The sequence below is a fragment of the Manduca sexta genome, chromosome 17 (assembly GCF_014839805.1).
Source record: "Manduca sexta isolate Smith_Timp_Sample1 chromosome 17, JHU_Msex_v1.0, whole genome shotgun sequence".
NCBI classification, from domain to species: domain Eukaryota; kingdom Metazoa; phylum Arthropoda; class Insecta; order Lepidoptera; family Sphingidae; genus Manduca; species Manduca sexta.
The window spans coordinates 13,851,723-13,870,525 of NC_051131.1; the positions used below are offsets into that span (position 1 = coordinate 13,851,723).

The 18,803-nt window shown below is 39.5% G+C and overlaps 2 protein-coding genes across 2 annotated transcripts; both read right to left on the reverse strand.

Annotated features, from left to right (window-relative positions):
- Positions 1-142: 142 nt before the first annotated feature.
- On the reverse strand, positions 143-4,776 carry LOC115442562 (germinal-center associated nuclear protein). The gene is made up of 7 exons (XM_030167622.1): positions 4,545-4,776; positions 3,516-3,677; positions 2,919-3,080; positions 2,349-2,627; positions 2,026-2,163; positions 1,492-1,681; positions 143-1,081 (listed from the first exon to the last, which is right to left on the reverse strand). Exons 1-7 carry the CDS (start codon positions 4,664-4,666, stop codon positions 1,004-1,006), a joined length of 1,131 nt encoding a protein of 376 aa, XP_030023482.1. The 5' UTR covers positions 4,667-4,776; the 3' UTR covers positions 143-1,003.
- A 533-nt stretch (positions 4,777-5,309) lies between these two features.
- LOC115442597 (2-oxoglutarate dehydrogenase, mitochondrial) lies at positions 5,310-18,444 on the reverse strand. The gene is made up of 22 exons (XM_030167675.2): positions 18,313-18,444; positions 18,015-18,094; positions 17,750-17,872; positions 16,978-17,062; positions 16,297-16,391; positions 15,597-15,738; positions 14,615-14,693; positions 14,150-14,326; positions 13,583-13,731; positions 12,773-12,858; positions 12,099-12,278; positions 11,606-11,786; positions 11,058-11,276; positions 10,434-10,627; positions 9,439-9,567; positions 8,617-8,738; positions 7,972-8,084; positions 7,082-7,269; positions 6,536-6,632; positions 6,139-6,331; positions 5,610-5,906; positions 5,310-5,479 (listed from the first exon to the last, which is right to left on the reverse strand). Exons 2-22 carry the CDS (start codon positions 18,081-18,083, stop codon positions 5,380-5,382), a joined length of 3,018 nt encoding a protein of 1,005 aa, XP_030023535.2. The 5' UTR covers positions 18,084-18,094; positions 18,313-18,444; the 3' UTR covers positions 5,310-5,379.
- Between the last annotated feature and the right edge of the window lie 359 nt (positions 18,445-18,803).

The following is an 18,803-nucleotide window of genomic DNA, read 5'->3' on the forward strand; positions in this document are numbered from 1 at the left end:
TAGGAATAACATTATGCAAGCCTTACAGGGATTATTTTATCGATACATAAATCTAACAATTCGTTACACATCGATTAGTTTTTAAAAAGGTAAAGTTAGCTTTATCCTAAAAAACTGCTGTAGATTTAAAAACAAAAACACGTGGACACAACTGCTGAATATTTATTAACATTAAATACATCTGAATTTGTAACATTATACCAAACCCACAGTTGGCAGCAGATTATTTGTTATATTTAAATTACATCTGAGGAAAGCTTTATAGAGGCAGTATTCCTTACTTTTCATCGGGCTGAAGTTAGTCGCGGACGCCGTGTTTTTAAGAACTAAAGAATTACACCAGCTTTATGAAATGTGTAAGGTGACTTAACTTCAAACCGATTAAAAAGCTAAGGTTTACCATAATGGTGAACAGTGTATAAATATCGATAGTTTGTTGTACGATTATCGATATTATTATCGAAAAAATTGTCAACAGTTTCTGCTTTACAACATTGGAATTATTTTGATGAATGTAATTACCTATATTTCATACATATTGAAACATTGCAGATGTCCCAAAGCCGTGCTATTAGATAGTTTTGTTGTAAAATAGAAATTTGAGAACGAGTTGTTTTTGATACAACCTCAAATATACACTACATATTATAATAGTTGTGAAATGAAAACAATTTCTGGATAGAAAACATATTTGTATGGAATGCAAATATTATTGAATAAAAATCTTTTAGTATCTGACACGGTACAAATGTTTAAAAATCAAATTGTTACAGTGACAAATAAATAATCATTCTATCAGATGACCAAAATAAACACAAAATGTACAATAAATCCAAAATAAACATAATACAAAAACGACTTGTTTCTTTTAACTATAATTATGTAGTTAGTTGAATTTACGTTGTAAATAAAGGTTTTCATTATAAATAAACATTTTATTTATAACCTTTGGTATGAAAAATAGCGAACTCTAGTGAGATCAGGTGTTGAGCACTCATTTGTATCAACTAGGTTTGTATGTAAATATGTTATCTATGCTTAAGTCTAAGTTAGTTTTCAGTAGCTGAGTGTTCCCTTGGTGCTGCAAAGGAAAGTTGTATTTTATTATGGCTTGAAATAAAATTATAACTTTGGAGGTGCAAAGATCTGTTATGATTTATGAGTTGATAAGTTGCGGGGTAGAAATTCTGGATTGGAAGTTAAATGTCAATTCATAGTTAATAGCCTTATTCAATGGTTAAATATCATAAGTAATAAATATATAATGGCCAGCAAACAAATCGACCACATTACTGCATTTTGGGGATATTATTTATATTAGTATTGCTATACTTTCTTACAAAAAGAACCTTTATTATGCGGTAGAGTGCTTAAATTAGTTGTTTTACATAACAACTTCTACATTAGAATTTCTAAAATGACCTATGCTGACCACACACTATTTTTACTAGAATACTTCACCAGTTAGTTTAATAATAAAGTATCGCTTACCGTAAGCACGTCGGTTCTGAACTGTCCCTTGTCGAAGGTGACGGCGTTCGACTCGGCGGTGAGTCCGTAGTGCTTGCAGGCGTGCCACGCCTCGCGCTCGCTCGGGAAGCGCAGCCAACGCGCCAACAACTCCAGCGGCACTGACAGACGCTTGCTGTTGTACGCGTGGCTCATCACTAGTAGGGCCCGCCTGGAAAATATAATAGTGTTTTTAACACGAGGGACGTATTAGTAAATATTTGTTAATATTTCTTAACTGTGTGAGTGGGTATACTAATAACTAAGTGGGAAGTCTTTTTTTTTTAATCAGGCCAAGTAAAATAGCTTTCTTCCAGAACAAGAGATTAGTCTCTTTACATAGTGCCAAATAATATTCAAGTTAAACATTATCTGTTCAGTAAATCTAGATCATTCAAATAACATAAAAGTATGAGATAATGTAAGTAAGAATGCAAGTTATTTAACTTAAAAATCTAATTTAGTACATATCTTTGTTTATATTGCCTGCAAACTTTTGAAAAATATTTGCAGTACCTCTGTATGGTGGGTAGGTATGTGCAAAGCGCGCAGTAAGTCAGAGGACACAGTTCGTCCATAAGTCGACACACTCTTAAATAGTTTCCTTTTAAGTTGGCCACTGCTATTTTATATGATTTATTAAGTATAGGTTCCCTGAAATAATACAAAATTTTTACAGTTGTACATAAATTTTGAAGAAACAAGTTCGGATTTTATTGATAGTGACAAAACAAAATTATTGAAGATAAGCATTTAAATGGTTTGTTGGTAAGTATAATTGCAGGTGTTTGAATTCACAGTAATTTTTTTTAAAAATTGAATTACTAAAATATGTTTACCTTTTTAAATCTTTGGGCAAGTTTAAGTATCGTAATAAAGGATGAACATCTTCTAAATTGCACAAAATATATAAACTCTCCATTAAAATCCTATTACAACTAACATTCTCCCTGAAATTCAAATTCGATAGAGTTTCACTCAATTTGTCTATGGCGCCGTTTTGACTGCCTTGTCTTTGGTCTATAGTGTTGTAACAACTCAGAAACCATTTCAAACATTCTAAAAGATATTTTTTATTAAGTACAGGGTCATAGTCTTTCAGTGGATAATCTTGTAACCTGAAAAAGAGAATGAAAATATTTTAAAGTATTTTTATTGACATAATGGTAGTTTTAGATTTAATTTTTAGTTCAGGCAACACAGTAGGGGATTTTGTAACACATAACATAATTTCTATAGGACTGCATAACAGGAACAATTAACATTAAGCAGAAAAATGAAAAAATTAAACCAATATTTCTAAACATGTTTAACAAAAATTTGTTTCACAGCCTGCATATAGAATACATACAATACATATAATAATACATAATGATAAAGGGTGATTTTGGTATTACAATTTGACTCACTTGTAACCATAATACACATGGAACCTGATCATAGGCTCTAGTAAATTAACACACTGTTCGGAGGTCATCCTCTGCACGGTCATGTCCTGTCTGACAGCACGCAGCCTGTCAGTCACAAAGTCGTACACCACTGAGCTAGGCACATCTGTCCTTTTAGTTACCCTGGAATAACAAACATGAAATAATGATAGCTTTATGATTGGTAAATAAATTGTTATTAATTTAACTTTGTTAGTGCCAACTTCTTAATGGTTTTTGACTAATTGGTATATACAAGGTATCGATAGCCAGTTTGTAGAAGTTATTTTCACTTGCATACATGTCACAGTGGCATTCGGATCTATCAAAAAATCTTTATAATAGAAATTTTTGTATACACAAAAGATAGACAATAATCAACATAATATAACATCTGAGGTGGAAAACAATGTGTTTCCATCAGTATGTTTGCATGCTGTGGTCTCCTATAATTGAAGGAGCTTGTTACATTTGTAATAATGCTACATTGTTTTTATTATATGTCATGTATCCTTTGTTGGAGGTCCTTAAATAAATAAATTATTTCACTGGACTACATTAAATATTTTGATATCATACTCAAGTATGAGATACTGCACGGTATCATGCAGCACCATGTAGGGTCGCAGCAGTTTGGGTACAGCTATGTTAGTGTCTGCCGCTGATCTGCTGTAACTCTTCACCAGCTTCCTTGTGGGGCCCACCACCTCCAGCACATGCACCATGTTCATCTTTTCTCTTCTGTAAAGGGAAACAATTATTAGTCACAACCAAAATATTACTAAGAGATATAAAGGCTGGCATGCAGGCAGGGCCGTCTCTAGACTTGAATTTAAGGTAGTGCAGCTGTGGTTACAGCTAGGGCGGAAGTAAAAATGTTACTAGATCTAATCTGATCAATTGTTTTTTGGGTTTCTTAACTAGTGAACAGTGAAGTTAGTTGAATTCTTACGTAATTGTTAGGGTAATATATAAATTGTAACAAAATTCCCTTAAATCTCAAAAGGGGGTTATTCCACCTATCAAAACGAATAACTGTTAATATGGGACTAACTTCCAAATAGTGAAATAAAAAATCCACTGCTCCATATATTTTGATTGAGTAGTTATGTAAAATTTAGTTGATTATTAAGGCAGGGCTTTAGTATTTTAATGTAGGGCATTGCCCTACAATGCCCTCCCACCCCCAGCTACGGCCCTGCATGCAGGAAAGATGGGACTGAAAACAAAAATGTGGCCGACAGATCACGAAGAATAGGGAATGAGTTGGCAGTCGTAACAAACAAGCAAATAGTTTGAGTTGAGTGAGTTGCAACAAAATTTTTAAATTATATATTTTGATCTCGTCGTCGATAAGTCGTGTTAAAGCTGTATAGTGTGAGACCGTTGTATGATAGCCTGTCTAACACTAACGGTATCATAATATGCTCCACGAAATAACGTGTTGCATTGCGCTAGTTACACCGGTATATTTTCTCAATATTTGAAGCTCTAGCTTTAGGTTTGTATTATTTCAAATGTAAAGTACCTTTATTAATTAATTTAAGATTATTTGAAGTAATAGATATTTGGAAATTGTGAATATTATCCGTTGAAAAAGCTACTTACAGTTTTACTTCTTCGTCCGGGCACATTGTATAACAAGTTCCTTTTATACATTCTGCCTGTTCTATATCACGACGTGCACTAATTTCTAATTGTTTACAATGATAATCAAAATACGAAGACATTTTTTCATTCAACAAAACCTTCTAAAACATAAAATTAACAGACTTGGCAATTTTTTTGGACAACAGACGTCAACTTGGATTTGCTCCAACCTTGTCACTTTGACATATTACTAGTGGTGGGCAATTACAATTTCTAAACCGATATATCAATAGATTCGTCACGCTAAAGCTATCAACTTGTCTCGGGGAAGTATAAAAGCGGGAACTGCCAGTTGCACTAGAGTGGTATTTCACGCACAAACTTAAAGTGGCTTGGTTTCGTAGTACTTAACAAACTGATTAATGATAGCGTCTACGAGGAACCTAAGAACTGAGTGTACATAATATCCTGTTAAACGCTCTTTTTACAGTAAACATTATATTTGCAAAACAATTACAGAATACAATTTTAGACATTTTTTTTGACAACGTCCAACCAAAAAGAATAATAGAACAGTCGCCGCGTGACATATCTTCTCTTCTGCCAGCCTGAGCGCGCACGAATATTTCCGGAAACGCCCGATGTCATCGGCTAGGATAGCGGGACGTAACAATCCTTTGGAGAATACGATTTGCTACTACTCAAAAAAGGAATGTTTTGCACTAAACTTTCCAAACCGAAAAGTAGACAAAGCTCGATTGTTAATAAAAAAATAAACAATAATAAATTTTCTACAATTTATTAACAACACAATTTGGACTCTGATATAAATCACAATAATTTAGCAAACGTGTTAGAGAGCGACGATCTTCTCTTTGAGCTCCTTCAGTTCTTTAGCGTGGATCCACTTGATGCCTGTGGCTGACGCGGAACTCGGCGGCCGAGATATACATCTGCAAGTTTAAATTCACCTGTAAATACCTACTCACGCCTAGACTACTTGTCCACTTAATATATTTTATCAATAATTAATAACATTTTGTCTTATCAATTTTAAAACAATGCACAAAATAAAAAACTTACTCAATTTTCTTCCCAATTAGATTCTCAAGCCGGACTTTGCAGAACAGCCACGGGCCTTGGTTCTTGTGCTCTTCCTGGCAGAAGCACACCTTGGCCGACTCGAACCGGCAGAACTCTTGTAAGACGATGTCGTACGGAAACGGGAACAGCTGCTCGATGCGGCACATCGCGATCTTGTCCTCCAACTTTTTCTCTTTTCGCAGCTCATCGATTGTAATCGACACTTTACCCGAGCAAAATATCAGTTTTTTCACGCCTTCGGGCTTTTGAGCCGCTGGTCCACATTCAGGGATTGCTCTGAAAATATTTATTTCAGTAAATAACCAATCTCTGAATACTGTGAAAAATAACATAGGCATACATTACATGAAGCAAATACATGGTATATATAATCCAAGGGAGACCAGAATAGGATGCGATCTTACGGAATTGACATCGCTCAGTAGCGTCAGTAAACTCATGTTGATGCTCGAGATACAGATTAAAATATAAATATGGAAGATTTTTTGTATTTTTTTCAATAACACACCTTTTGAAGCCGACGCCGGGCAGGAAGTCTGTCAGCGGCGACCTGTAGTAAGGGTGCTTGAGGCCCACCTTGGGCGTCATGAGGATCAGCGGCTTACGGAACGGCATCGCCACCTGCCGCCGCATCATGTGGAAGTAGTTCGCCGGCGACGTCACGTTGCATACGATCCAGTTGGCAGCGCGCAGTTGCTTCACTGAAAAAGCAACACGAGGAACTTCAGCATCCTCCAAAATGTAACTATGATTTCAAGAGCGGGAACGGCGCAAACACAATTTCAATCAACGTTATTTGTAACGTCTTTATGGCCATGTTCAAGTGAGAGGCGGGGGGGGGGGGGGGGTTGAGAGAATAGCCTTTAGGCCGTTGTTCATTTTGTAATTATTTTTTTAATACTCACGTGTCATGTCACGGTCATCCAGATCGGGAATATTTTCTTCATCATCATCGCAACACTGCAGATATCTCTCTACGCGTGCCGACGAGTGCTCCGGACCCTAAACAAATAAATTACATTGCAATAAATGGTTGAGTTTTTCGTTTGAAATATTTGCCAGTAAATATTAGAAATGATGAGTTATATATTTTTGTATGACCAAAGCAAATTGACTCCATTGCACCAGATGGGAAGCGAAGTGGTATTCATACTGAGTATCAATTGAATAAAGGTAATTGTCAATCGCCAGTCGCCACATTTATGCGAGCAGGTCGGATACTTAATGGTAATAGTTTGCATGGAATCGGCGTAAATTTCTTAAATAACAATCATCATTATCATTATCAGCCGTAGAATGTCCACTGCTGAACATGGGACTCTCCCCCAAAGATTTCCAGATCGACCTATTAGAAGCGACCTCCTGGGGCTTTTATAAGATGACAAGGGACAGGTGACCTAAATAAACATAAATAGATATAATTGAGAAACGGCTTCAAGCAAGCGACTCACAGCGCCGTCGATACCGTGCGGCAGCTTCACCACGAGCCCCGACTGGCACACCCACTTGCTCTCGCCGTTGGCGATGAACGTGTCGAACACGGGCTGCGCGGTGTCTGCGAAGTCTCCGTACTGCGCCTCCCAAATCGTCAGCAGATATGGGCTAGAGTACGAGTAGCCAACCTCGTACGCTAACACACCTGTAACACAAACATTCAACAAGGATTACTAACTTTTCGCATCTATAAGTACACCTAGGACACGTGCAAAAATAATATTGATCAGTAACTTTTAAAATCGAATACTTTGCACTCGGTAACGAATGGTACAACCCTAAAAAGCTGCGGGCGAGGGAATAACCGTATTTCCTTGTGTTACAAAACTAATCAGTAATCTGTGGTTACAAACATGGCGCCTATATGCAGCAGATCTATAACCTATATTTTTTCTTTTAAAAATGACGTGCATTAATCCCATAACCATCGTTTTCAATAAATGATCTCAATCCCTTTTACAATCGTTCGCAAAAATGGACCAATCGGGGGCAAAGTTCTTTTTTACGTGTTTACAAATGACTGCTTCGGTGACGTAGTTGTACCGTATACGCTCTTTGCGTTCCTGGGTTCTTGAATCTCGGATTGGGCGAAGTGATATTTGGGTTTTTCTGCTCAGTATCAGCCCGGAGTCTGGAATTTGTGCCCGATATGGCGATTGGCCCTATTACATAAGGAGACGGATCACACTTGGCGAAAAGTGGGTGCCCTTTTTGCGCCTCAGCATACCCCTTCGGAGATTATTGCGTGAAATATATTTGTTCGTTTTTGTTTTTACAAATGATTTATTTTGATTGGTTTATACTGGGTTGGATTAAAGTGGCGGTGAATAAATCCTACGGAACTCACCGAATTCGGACAGCGAGCTGTTGTGCAGCGAGTACCTGGCCTGGTCAGGGTAGAGCACGTCCAGCACGCGGTAGGTGGCGCCGTCCACGCCCTGGTGGTGGTACACGTGGTGCCTGCAAGCGGACACGCGATATCATGCTGTCTTCTAGATATCTTAAGTTTTTTTTTGTCAAAATTGCTAATTAAAAAAAAAAATATATTGAGTCAATAATTTCACAATAAAAATGCCACTAAAATTGTTGATTCCGTGCATCTCTTTTTAAATATACAATTTTGGTAGTTTAAAAGTTTTTTTGAAAAGACCTAATTTTATTTTTATGATAAAGAATTCGTAATTTTTTGTCTTCCGGCGTAACTCGTGCGCCAAAAATGTATGGAACTTATGCTCAAGGCCATTTGATAGAGTGAGGGTCTTAATTTGGTATTTTGTCAAGGAGGTCATCTCGGCTGCTACAAGATATTTTCCAATATTGTTGCATTTCGTCGAAGGAATCAAACAATCAGCGAATATGGTATAATATGGCAGTAAACGAATTTAACTGTAAAAAATTATCGATGCATCGAAGGAGCCATTAAGTCTCAAAAGAAGAAGAACTAGGGCTAGGTATATCTTTTGCAGCAAGAAGTTTTAAGAAGTAATGTTACCTATGCGCCATGGTGCCTCTTTCGACATCTTCTCCGGTAAATCGGATGTGGATCTTGTCACGCAATATGGAGCCCATCGTGAGAGCCTCTCCTATGGCCCAGTCGGCAAAACCTTCCTTTATCTAAAATGGAGGTTCGTGAATGACAGCTGATCAGTCTCTGGATCGATTACGAACATAAACCGATAAAATAAGTAGGTGTCCATCAGTGGCGAAGGGTGACATTTATCGGAAGGGCACCTGAAAACATATCGGTACTACTAATATGCATAAATGCGGTCTGCAAATCTTAGTAATGAAAATTAGATTTTACATAAGTTACTGAATGGAAGCCGGCAGGAATCGGGTTATATGGACCCTTCGCCAATGATATCCATGTAAATTTATTTTGATTCGGCTTCCCATATTCACGATCGCAGATAGCAATTGAGATAATTAATGGCCGATATTAATAGAAATCCCTATCTCAATCTTCGATCCGAGAAGACACCAATAAAATAATTCATTTATAATTAAGTCAAAATAAACATTTATTTGGTAAATTTTCGCGATGGATCGAAAAAGATTGTTTATTGAAATCGGCCGTTAGTGTTTATTGAAAGGGGCCGGTACAGAGTAGGCAGGATTGAACCTGGATTGCCGATTTAAGACCTAAGGATTCGAGATTCGACTGAATAATGATGGTGGTGGTGAATTTTCGCGAGATCACACGAAGCCACGCTCTATCTGACGAGGATCAGCTAAAATAAATCCTTTAGCTGCTGCTTATTCTTTTACTTATGAACCACACAGTCGCTAGCCAACTATTCTAATTGGTTATTACCAGTTTCTCCCTGGCGCCGAGGACCCTGTGCAGGCCCTTGTGCAGCTCGAAGGCCCACTCCTCGGGCGGCTTCACAAAGTGCGCCGTGATCGTGTTGATGGTTGTCTGTGAGATACCAGTCTCCTTGATCTGGAATGATATGCTCGTGAGCGTGGCATGTAAACTGGTAAAAATTCTAGTTGGGTGTGGAACGGAATGTCGAGACGAATGTCCGCAGGTTCAAAACCCAAGAGCATGTATCTCTGACTTTTCTGGAGTAATGTGTTTAACTTTCTTTTTTTTTTATTTATTTGTTCTGTCAGACTTCTAATTCAATCTTTTATTCTATTTAATGTTTTAAATAAAAGTCCCGCATTATATTTTCTTGGGACAAAAAGCCTATAACATTTTAGAGTACTGTAGCTTTGTATAAGTGAAACAATTTTGAAAATCGGTCCAGAAGTTTCTGAGATTAGCGCGTTCAAACAAAAAAAACTGTTCAGCTTTTATATATAGTTATCTCATCCTCTAGAGTCCAGATACTATGTTTCTAGTTAATTTAAGCCGTGCCTATAAAGGTACAAGTGTCATGAATTTATTACTACAGTTATAATATGTTAAATTCTTCACATAAACTTAGAAAATGGCCCAAATTAACCTAACCTAACGACCCCCCCGCCGCCCCAGGCAATTCTTGGGCGCTCGTTCTCCACACCGAATGCACGCCCGTGCACGGGGGGACATGTGTCGCGGCCCTAGGTACACAGTTAAGTGTGTATACCTCATGGCTTTAATTTCACATTAAGGCCTATGAGGAACTCGTCAACATTGCCTCTCCAATTCACTCCGCCCATCCTAACACTGCCTACTCTTTCCTCCCTATTTCTCCTCATCCTCTCTTCCTCCAGAGCCTCACAGTCGCTAAGCCGGGGGAACCAGTATACCATTCGCAGGTTTCCCACAGTGTTGACTGCGGGGTCTGTACTTAAAAAAATGAACCTAACCTAACCAATTACCTTGCTAGGATCGACGGCCTCGAAGAAGCCGGTCCAGGGCGTGTCGATCCAGTCCATGATGCTGAGCTTCGTCACCTTCTTGGCGAGCTCGAAGTGCTTGTTCAGCGTGTCCATGTACTCCTTCTCCCAGCCCTTGATGTCAGAGTCGGTCACCGAGCCCTCCGCCTTGAGTTTCGCAGCGTACACTTGGTCCACTGCCGTTTTTATTAGATTAGAATCATCACGCTGGTGGTAGCAACATCCCAATAATATCGTTACGACCATGCGTATTATCATGGAAAACGTGTTATAAGAAGAATTCAGGGATGAGCCGATGTAGAGACATCGGCGGATCGAGCTCAAGCTTCCGAGATCAGATCCCCTAGAATTCGGCTCTCAAGTAGGGACTTAAGAGTCAAGCTATGCGAGGCTAAGTACAAATATACTCTGTACCAGACTGAATTGGTTATCAAATGGTCACGTGCAGTGTAGCTTTTATGCTAGAATACCTACCAGAAAAAGATGAAAGCATAATACAGATTAAACACATAAGATTTTAGAGATCTGGTGCCGCAGCAAAGACGCCTTTCTACAATCGTTAACATTAACACAAAAAATAAAGCTTATGGCATAAGCGCGACTCACCAGTGGGCATGGTCTTGATCTTCTTGTACATAAACGGCTGCGTGAACATGGGCTCGTCCTCCTCACTGTGTCCGTAGCGGCGGTAGCACACCAGGTCCAGCACCACGTCCTTCTTGAACTTGCAGCGGAACTCGATCGCGATGCGCGCCACATGCGCCACCGCTTCAGCGTCGTCGCCGTTCACGTGCAGTACTGGCGCGTCCACGCATTTCGCCACGTCTAATAAAAATTCCCTTGGGTATGTAATGATACTTTCTGCCGATGGGTTGTACTGGTTTGGTGGGCATTAAAGACAGCAGAAGTTTGAGAGTCTGTGATATACTCCAGTGGTTAATCTATCGACGACTCTCTAAAACTAAAATAAATGAAAAGACAATAACTCCAAGCGAGATGTTTCGCTACTGGAACAGCGAGATGTAAAACTTGACTTACCCATGAATAAAGTTAACGGTGTGCTATAATATAATACTCGAGCTGTACGGCGCAATGATTCAAAATTTGGGCTTTATAAAACAATAGAGAAACAAAGAGGTGGTGTAATGCTATACCCGAGCAATATGGTGAACTCCTGGAGAACCTGGGCTCTGTGGTGTACCCGATCTGGTTGTTGCACACGATGTGGATGGAGCCGTGCGTGGTGAAGGCGGGCAGCTTGCCCAGGTGCATCGTCTCGTACACCACGCCCTGCCCCGCGAACGCAGCGTCGCCGTGCATTATTATGGCCATCACCTTTACAATGGAAAAACAAAGAAGTTACTTTGATTTAGAATTAGTCCTCACCTTTACAAGCAGCTAATCGCATAAGGCATTAGGCAAATACAGTAAGAGGAAATTCAGTTATGTATTCATCTTTCTCTTGCTTTCAACTCTGCTCCAACGCGGTCACAATACCTTTTCAGTTTTCATTCATGTATCAGAACGGGCTCAGGTTTTATGACCAACCGTCTGTCTAACATTCAAAACAATTTGCCCTACCCTGGAATTCAGAACCTCTAGGCACACAATCAATAAAGCGACATTTATAAAACCTTGTTTCCTTACCTTATCCCCGACGTTATCCCCCTTCCAGTGCTGTTCGGCGCGCGTCTTACCGACCACCACCGGCGACACCACCTCCAAGTGGGACGGGTTCGCGCTCATTGATACCTTGATATACTTGTTCGTTCTCCGAATGAATCGATGAATGTATGTACCTAAATGGTACTTTATGTCTCCGGAACCCTGGCAATATAAATATATGAGTCTAACGGAATCAGTTCAACAGCTGGTTTTGGAGCTTAAATTTATCGTAATCCAAGGGTTTGTGTTAAATAGATAAACCTAATTCAAATTCAAGTTATATTTATTGTGGTACACAGGAAGAATTATGGTGTTACACATTTATAATTACAATACAGCTTTGACTCGCTATAATACCATTCAACAATTTAACATTCTAGAGAAGACAAGAGGGAATCTAAGGGATTATGTTTGGTGACCATGGCGTGTAGAAAAACTCACGTTTCAAATTCCGCATCGGTCTTTGGAACCGAGAAGAGAATGTCGAGGTAATTTGACAACTCAGGTAATTGTAACCGTAGGAACCTATATGGATATCTTTTTTATCATGCAAATGGCACGACAAAATGATTCTCCAAGTGGTAAATGAAGTCAAGCGAAATAAAATGCGATCGAAATATCTAGATGTACTAGTTTCTGAAGTATAGTGTACTAACAGGCTCCTTCGGCTCCATGGGTTTGAACTGTGCGAAGATGTCCACCAGCTGCTTACGGCACACATTCACCAACATGTTCAGACGGCCTGAACAACGGGGAGTATTACAAACCGAAATGGCAATGATCGAACATAACACTCCTTTGATAGACATTCGATGTAGATACATTCTCAGGTGACATTAATAATTATTCGTTGAACCACACTCCAGAGTACAAATACTTGATCACGAGACTCATTGTTTGGTGGACAAGTACATATACACTTTTAAGATTGTTGTGCGTATGTAATTTCTTGGGGCTACAATATGATTGGCCATTAAAACGAAAGTATCTCACGAACCAATTTCGTCTTAGACGTAAACCAGCCTATTTATGCTTTAAAACTATTCCAGTGTCAAGTTAAACAAATACACATACACACATCACGCATTTATCGCCGAAGGGGTATGCAGAGGTGCAACCAAGGCACCCACTTTTCGCCGAGTGTGTTCCGTCCCAGGATGTGATAGGGGGCGAGCCTATCGCCATATCGGGCACAAATTCCAGACTCCGGGCTAATATTAAGCAGAAAAACCCAAATATCACTTTGCCCGACCCGGGATTCGAACCCAGGACCTCAGAGCGCTGCCGTACCGCGCATGCAGTACAACTACGCCACCGAGGCAGTCAAACAAATGATTAAACAAATGATTTTTATTATTATTATATACTTAACAGTATCTGACGAACCAAATTCGTCTTCGACATAAGCCAGCCCATTCATGCTTTAAAACTTTTGCGACGTAGAAATTTGAACCTTAAGATCATACCTCGATGCTGCATGGCCATGACTATGGACTCTACACCGAGCCTGGTGGCCGAGTCCACGATCTCCTCCAGCATCACGATCATGCTCTCGCCACCTTCCGACCCGAACCGCTTCTCCGCCGGCCACTTCGTCGCAAAGTATTTCTCCAGGCTGGTAAGGAATGGTTAATGCATTGATGCCACTACTTTAAAGGATCAGACTGTTTGTAGCATTGTGAGTATTAGTAGTAGATATTACAAATAATAATGTCAGCTCTCTATGATATACTGTCCCACTACTGGGCACGGGCCTCCTCTACTACTGAGAGAGATTGAGCCTTAGACCACCACGTTGACCTACTACAAATTTGCAGATTTCATAACCTTCGAAATTATTCTAGAAAACTTCTGCAGGTTTCCTTATTAAATATTTTGCATCACCGTTAAAGTTCGTTTATATCTGCAGACCATTCACCGTACCCGGTACCCGTATAAAAAAATCCTTGTGATGATTTGGATTCCACGCAGTTTTTTATCCACATGAGAATTCAACCGACCTAAAATTATATTTGAACAGCTTTAAATCTCACAATACAGCCTTGGTGAGTCGGCGCATGATGAGCCTCTTCTCGTCCAGGGTCTTGTCGAACACGCCGGGCTTCTCCATGCGCTCGCGCATGAACTGGATGCAGTCCAGGTCGAACAGGTGCATGAACTCCGCGCCGATCGACTTGCAGTACACGTTCTCCAGGCGGGTTATTATTTCTCTGGCGGAATATTGCGCACATTAGGTGACAATTCGAAGATCGACTTATTAGTTTATCATTTTAGTGTGATGGATCACGTAATGTGTGTGTTGATGGACTGATGTTAGGTACTAAATTTAGATGATATTTAATAAAAACTGGACCCCAAGGTATTATTCTTGAAAGAGTTAGGCAGCAGTACAACCAGGGCGTCGCCTTCCGACACCAAGAAAAATAATATAATTTTTAAAAGTTTATTTTTTAAAAATTCTTCATTGATCAAAAAATCGTATGTTACAGAAACAGTACCTCAGTGTAAGCTCGGTCTCCGTACCACCGATGAATGTCCTGTCGGGCAGCTCGAACGTCATGTCCATGTGTTTCTCACCTGGGTGTATTAAAAACTATATATCCTTTGAAATAATTATGATCATCAACTTAATACGAAGAGTATACCACACTGTGTTACCACACCAGCGGTTGATTACTGAATGAATGAAACTACTATGAGGACAAACAAAAAGAAATATAGGGACCCGCGTAAAAGAACATATAGCTGACGTGAAACACCGACGCTCTACGAAGTCTGCAGTCGCTGAACATTCTGAAGGAGGCTCCAATCATTATTTGCGATTAGACAAGCCACAAATCCTTGCCAAAGAACACCGATTCCTGCCTAGGATGATTCGCGAGGCTATTGAAATTAAAAACACCCAAATTTCAATAGGGAAGATGGTTGGAAGCTTGCACAAGCCTGGGATCCTGTTCTACATTTAATTAAATCGGATCCCAAAAGACCGGCTGCCAGACCTCAAGACACTGTGAGCTCATTCTGCGTAGATCGGACCGTCAACAGATAAAAATTTTAAAAAGTTGTATATTTGAAAAATGTAGGTAGATATTGTAACTTTGACTTTACGGATGAACAACACCTCAGTCCCCCCCGTGACCATGAAGGCTGTAGTCTTCGAAACGTCGGGAGAAAATAATAATATAAAAAACCGCGATAAAATCCGTTTAAATAGTTTTTAGTTTTTATTTCAATAATTATGATCATCAACTTAATACGAAGAGTATACCACACTGTGTTACCACACCAGCGGTTGATTACTGAATGAATGAAACTACTATGAGTTAAGTGTGACTGAAAGCTGGCCTTGTCAACATTTTAACGCACCCCAGAGTATATTACTTGGGCATCTGAAGTAAATCAGCTACCAAATCAGCCGCGGTGGAAAACCGATCATCATTCCAATATAATGTTTCAAATAATCCCAGTGAATTAACTCACATAGCGTGGTCCCGAGCTCTCTGGCCACGATCACGCATTCCATGCCCTTCGTCTCGTACGTCGCCGGCTTGCTCTTCAAGATGAATTTGGCTGCTAAGGACAGTCCAAGCGGATCTGTCTTCGCTAGGAGATGGCCGCGTGCCTGCGACGGGTTTATGTATGTTTTGTTACACATGACTCTGTATTTGATTTAGTTTAGCAGACATGACGTGGTAATCAAATTGTAATGATCATTGAAGTTGTCATCCAGTTGACAATTTGGTGAAACTTAAATTAGTCATCATTTTTTTTAACATGAATCTTTAATTTTAAACCCAAATCAATTTTAGACATTAGCTTTCGCCACGCGTTTTCAATAGAAAATACCAAGTTTGTAGCAAGTTTTTTTTATTCGGGTGCGGCAACGCGTCCCCACTGCACTTGATGGTATGAGGGGTTCAATAAAATGTCAACTGACGAGAGATGATTACCCCTCAGCAGTCTACACAATTATGCCGGCCTGCTGGATCGGGATATACACAGGTTGATCCCGGAACGCGTCTCACTTACGTAGGCCACCATGGCGGGTTGTGTACGTTTGTCGCTACCCGGGCGGATATAAAATATATTCTACCACCAACTCATGGGATTAGACCCGAGGAGCTGGTTCAGCAAAAGGTCCATGTTATCAAACTCGTCTAGTTGAATGTAACTTGGCTACCTGGTAGCTCCTGATCAAGTTCTGTACGGCGAGATGCAGTTTGATTTTCTTCTTCAACGCATCTTTGTCTTCTTTACCGCTCTTTGATTTTGGTTCTGTAGGACCGATTCGAAGTATTAGAATACTATATGTTCAGTCAGCCGCATAAGTAGCTGAACCAATTCAAAATTTCAAATCGCTCCATTATGCAGGAATTTGTAGCAAGAGAAATTTCTGGGTATGATCATATAGTGGTTTAAGCTAACAGAGGGCTAGTTACTACTACTGGAGGGCATTGCTGTTGATGGGCACTAATATAGGGGACGCAGACAAGATGACTTTCTACAATCGTTGACGCTAACGTTAGGTATGAGAATGACATACTAGCGACAGGGGGCTGGACACCGCCGTATTACTAGTTCAGTGTAACGGGGTTCCTCTCGGCTCATGTCTACCTACATTAAACTAAGCGTGCGCCTACAATTTCGCACTGGCCTAAAGGACCTCCAATTTTGATATAGGGCTCCTCAGGGCAAGCTACGCCACCGTCTCGATAGACTTATCGATAGGATATGTTATTTATACATTTTTATTTTCCTAGTAGCGTTGACGATTGTAGAAAGGAATCTTGTCTATGCCGCAGGCAAGCTCATCTTATCTTTAAAGTTTACATGCATAGGTAAAGATGAAAGCAGTACTTACTGACAGTAGTGGGGTTGAATTCGTCAAACGCGTCTATTTGTAGCTCTGTGGCTGTGCCGAGGCTGTCGTAGAGCCCGTCCCATGACTAGAACAATTGATGACTTGCTTAGTCTAGGTTCTATCATTACCTAGGGCAGGGATGGCGAACCTTTACTGGGCAACATGCCATTGCCAAAAAGAATTGCCTGTGAGTGCCCCTGTTTAACGACTTTTTCGACCGAATTATATTTTTATTTGGCATTTTCTGCGCGTGATCGAATTATTTTGTCACGTGCCACCACTGGCACGCGGGCCATTGGTTCGCCTTCCCTAACATACACAACCTAGTCTTGGGTTATATCTACTTGAGATGAACCAACTATGTGTGCGGAACAAACAAACCCATGCATTCTTCGTAGGATAACGTAGAACAAAATAATACTCATTACGCCTTTAGTCTCGAAGGGGTAGACAGAGATGCAATCATTGCACCCACTTTTCGCCAAGATCTCGCCTTTCGCCATATCGGACATAACTTTTAGACTCCGAGCTGATACTGACCAGAAAAACTTAATATCTCTTGCCCGATTTAGGATTCGAACTCGTGACCTCAGACCTCTGTCGTACCACACACGCACTACTACCATGCCACCAAGGCAGTCCAGTCGAGGCGGAGTTTATATTCGTTTTATAAAACAGGCGAATCTCTCGCTTTTTTTAAACACAGATTTATATTAAATATTCTAGCTAGATAAGTCCGCAGATCTACGTTTTAGCTGTTAACAGATCTTACCGAGTCGATGCTCCCTTTCGCTTTGGCCCAATCTAGATATTGCGCTTCGAGGAAGTTAGCGTTGGTGCCGCTCAAAAACGATTCGGCACTCGAGGAGTAGTCCAACCTCAATTTTAATGCACACTGCGATGAAAAGTAATAACGTACTTAAGTGCTTTGTAGTAAGTGTATTATACATATTTATAAAAAAATAAGCTATTATTATAAACTTGAATTAATCCAATGTAAAATATTGATTTTATTAGATAATCAGTTTTAAACTTACAGCTAACTGGTAAATATTCAAAGATTTGTGAGTCGCCCCCAAAACCTTTAACGTGCGGCACAGAGACATCTTTGTTGAATCTGGAATGTAAAATAGAATAGACCACATGCTCCCCGTAGGGTCTCTGTAATCAGTGCTACCGTCCCAATCGAGTTGCATTGTTAGTATACAAAACTTGCTACAGTAAAGTTCCACTATTGCCTTATAGCCTTGAAATTTCGTCCAAAAGTCAATATTATAATGAAAAAAAAAATCTGAAACAGTGAGATGGGATACGAAAAAATATATTCTATCATACCTGATTTAAATCTTGTGAAACAGCTTAATTCATAATGAAAAAGAGTAATAGTCGATATTTTTTATCTCGATAAGTAAATATAAAAATGTAAAATAAAATAATAATAAATAGATGTTTGGTTGGAGAAAATTGATTAAATAACGAATTTTGACATTGCATGAAAGAAGATTCTAAATTTGAAATTAAAAGATGGTAATGTGGCCAGCACGTTGTAGTGGAATGCGGTGGTTAAGTACCTATCGTCCTATTTAGTAAATAGGTGAATAAGTGTTTTTTTTTAAAGCATTTCGAAGTCTATACAATAGTATTGGCAGTGCTTAGTTAATATTTTACAAGATGGTAGCTTTCTAGTATGCTAGCTACTAAGAATCTTATACTAAAAGACTCTAATAAGTATGTCTGACAAGATGTCACAGCGTCTCAGATATTAATAAAAAAAAAATTAACAGAAAATATGATAAGACCCGCATTAAAAGCGTGCCAATCACGAT

What these genes read in the sequence shown, in the direction of transcription:
- LOC115442562 (XM_030167622.1), bottom strand. Translation starts at nt 4,666, where the DNA reads ATGTCTTCGTATTTTGATTATCATTGTAAACAATTAGAAATTAGTGCA. An exon ending in CATGTGTATTATGGTTACAA is followed by an intron (nt 2,628 to 2,918) that starts GTGAGTCAAATT and finishes TCTCTTTTTCAG; the next exon opens with GTTACAAGATTATCCACTGA. An exon ending in TACCTACCCACCATACAGAG is followed by an intron (nt 1,682 to 2,025) that starts GTACTGCAAATA and finishes TATATTTTCCAG; the next exon opens with GCGGGCCCTACTAGTGATGA.
- LOC115442597 (XM_030167675.2), bottom strand. Translation starts at nt 18,083, where the DNA reads ATGTCTCTGTGCCGCACGTTAAAGGTTTTGGGGGCGACTCACAAATCT. An exon ending in CAGCTCGCTGTCCGAATTCG is followed by an intron (nt 7,270 to 7,971) that starts GTGAGTTCCGTA and finishes TTTGTGTTACAG; the next exon opens with GTGTGTTAGCGTACGAGGTT. An exon ending in CGCACGGTATCGACGGCGCT is followed by an intron (nt 6,633 to 7,081) that starts GTGAGTCGCTTG and finishes TTATTTGTTTAG; the next exon opens with GGTCCGGAGCACTCGTCGGC.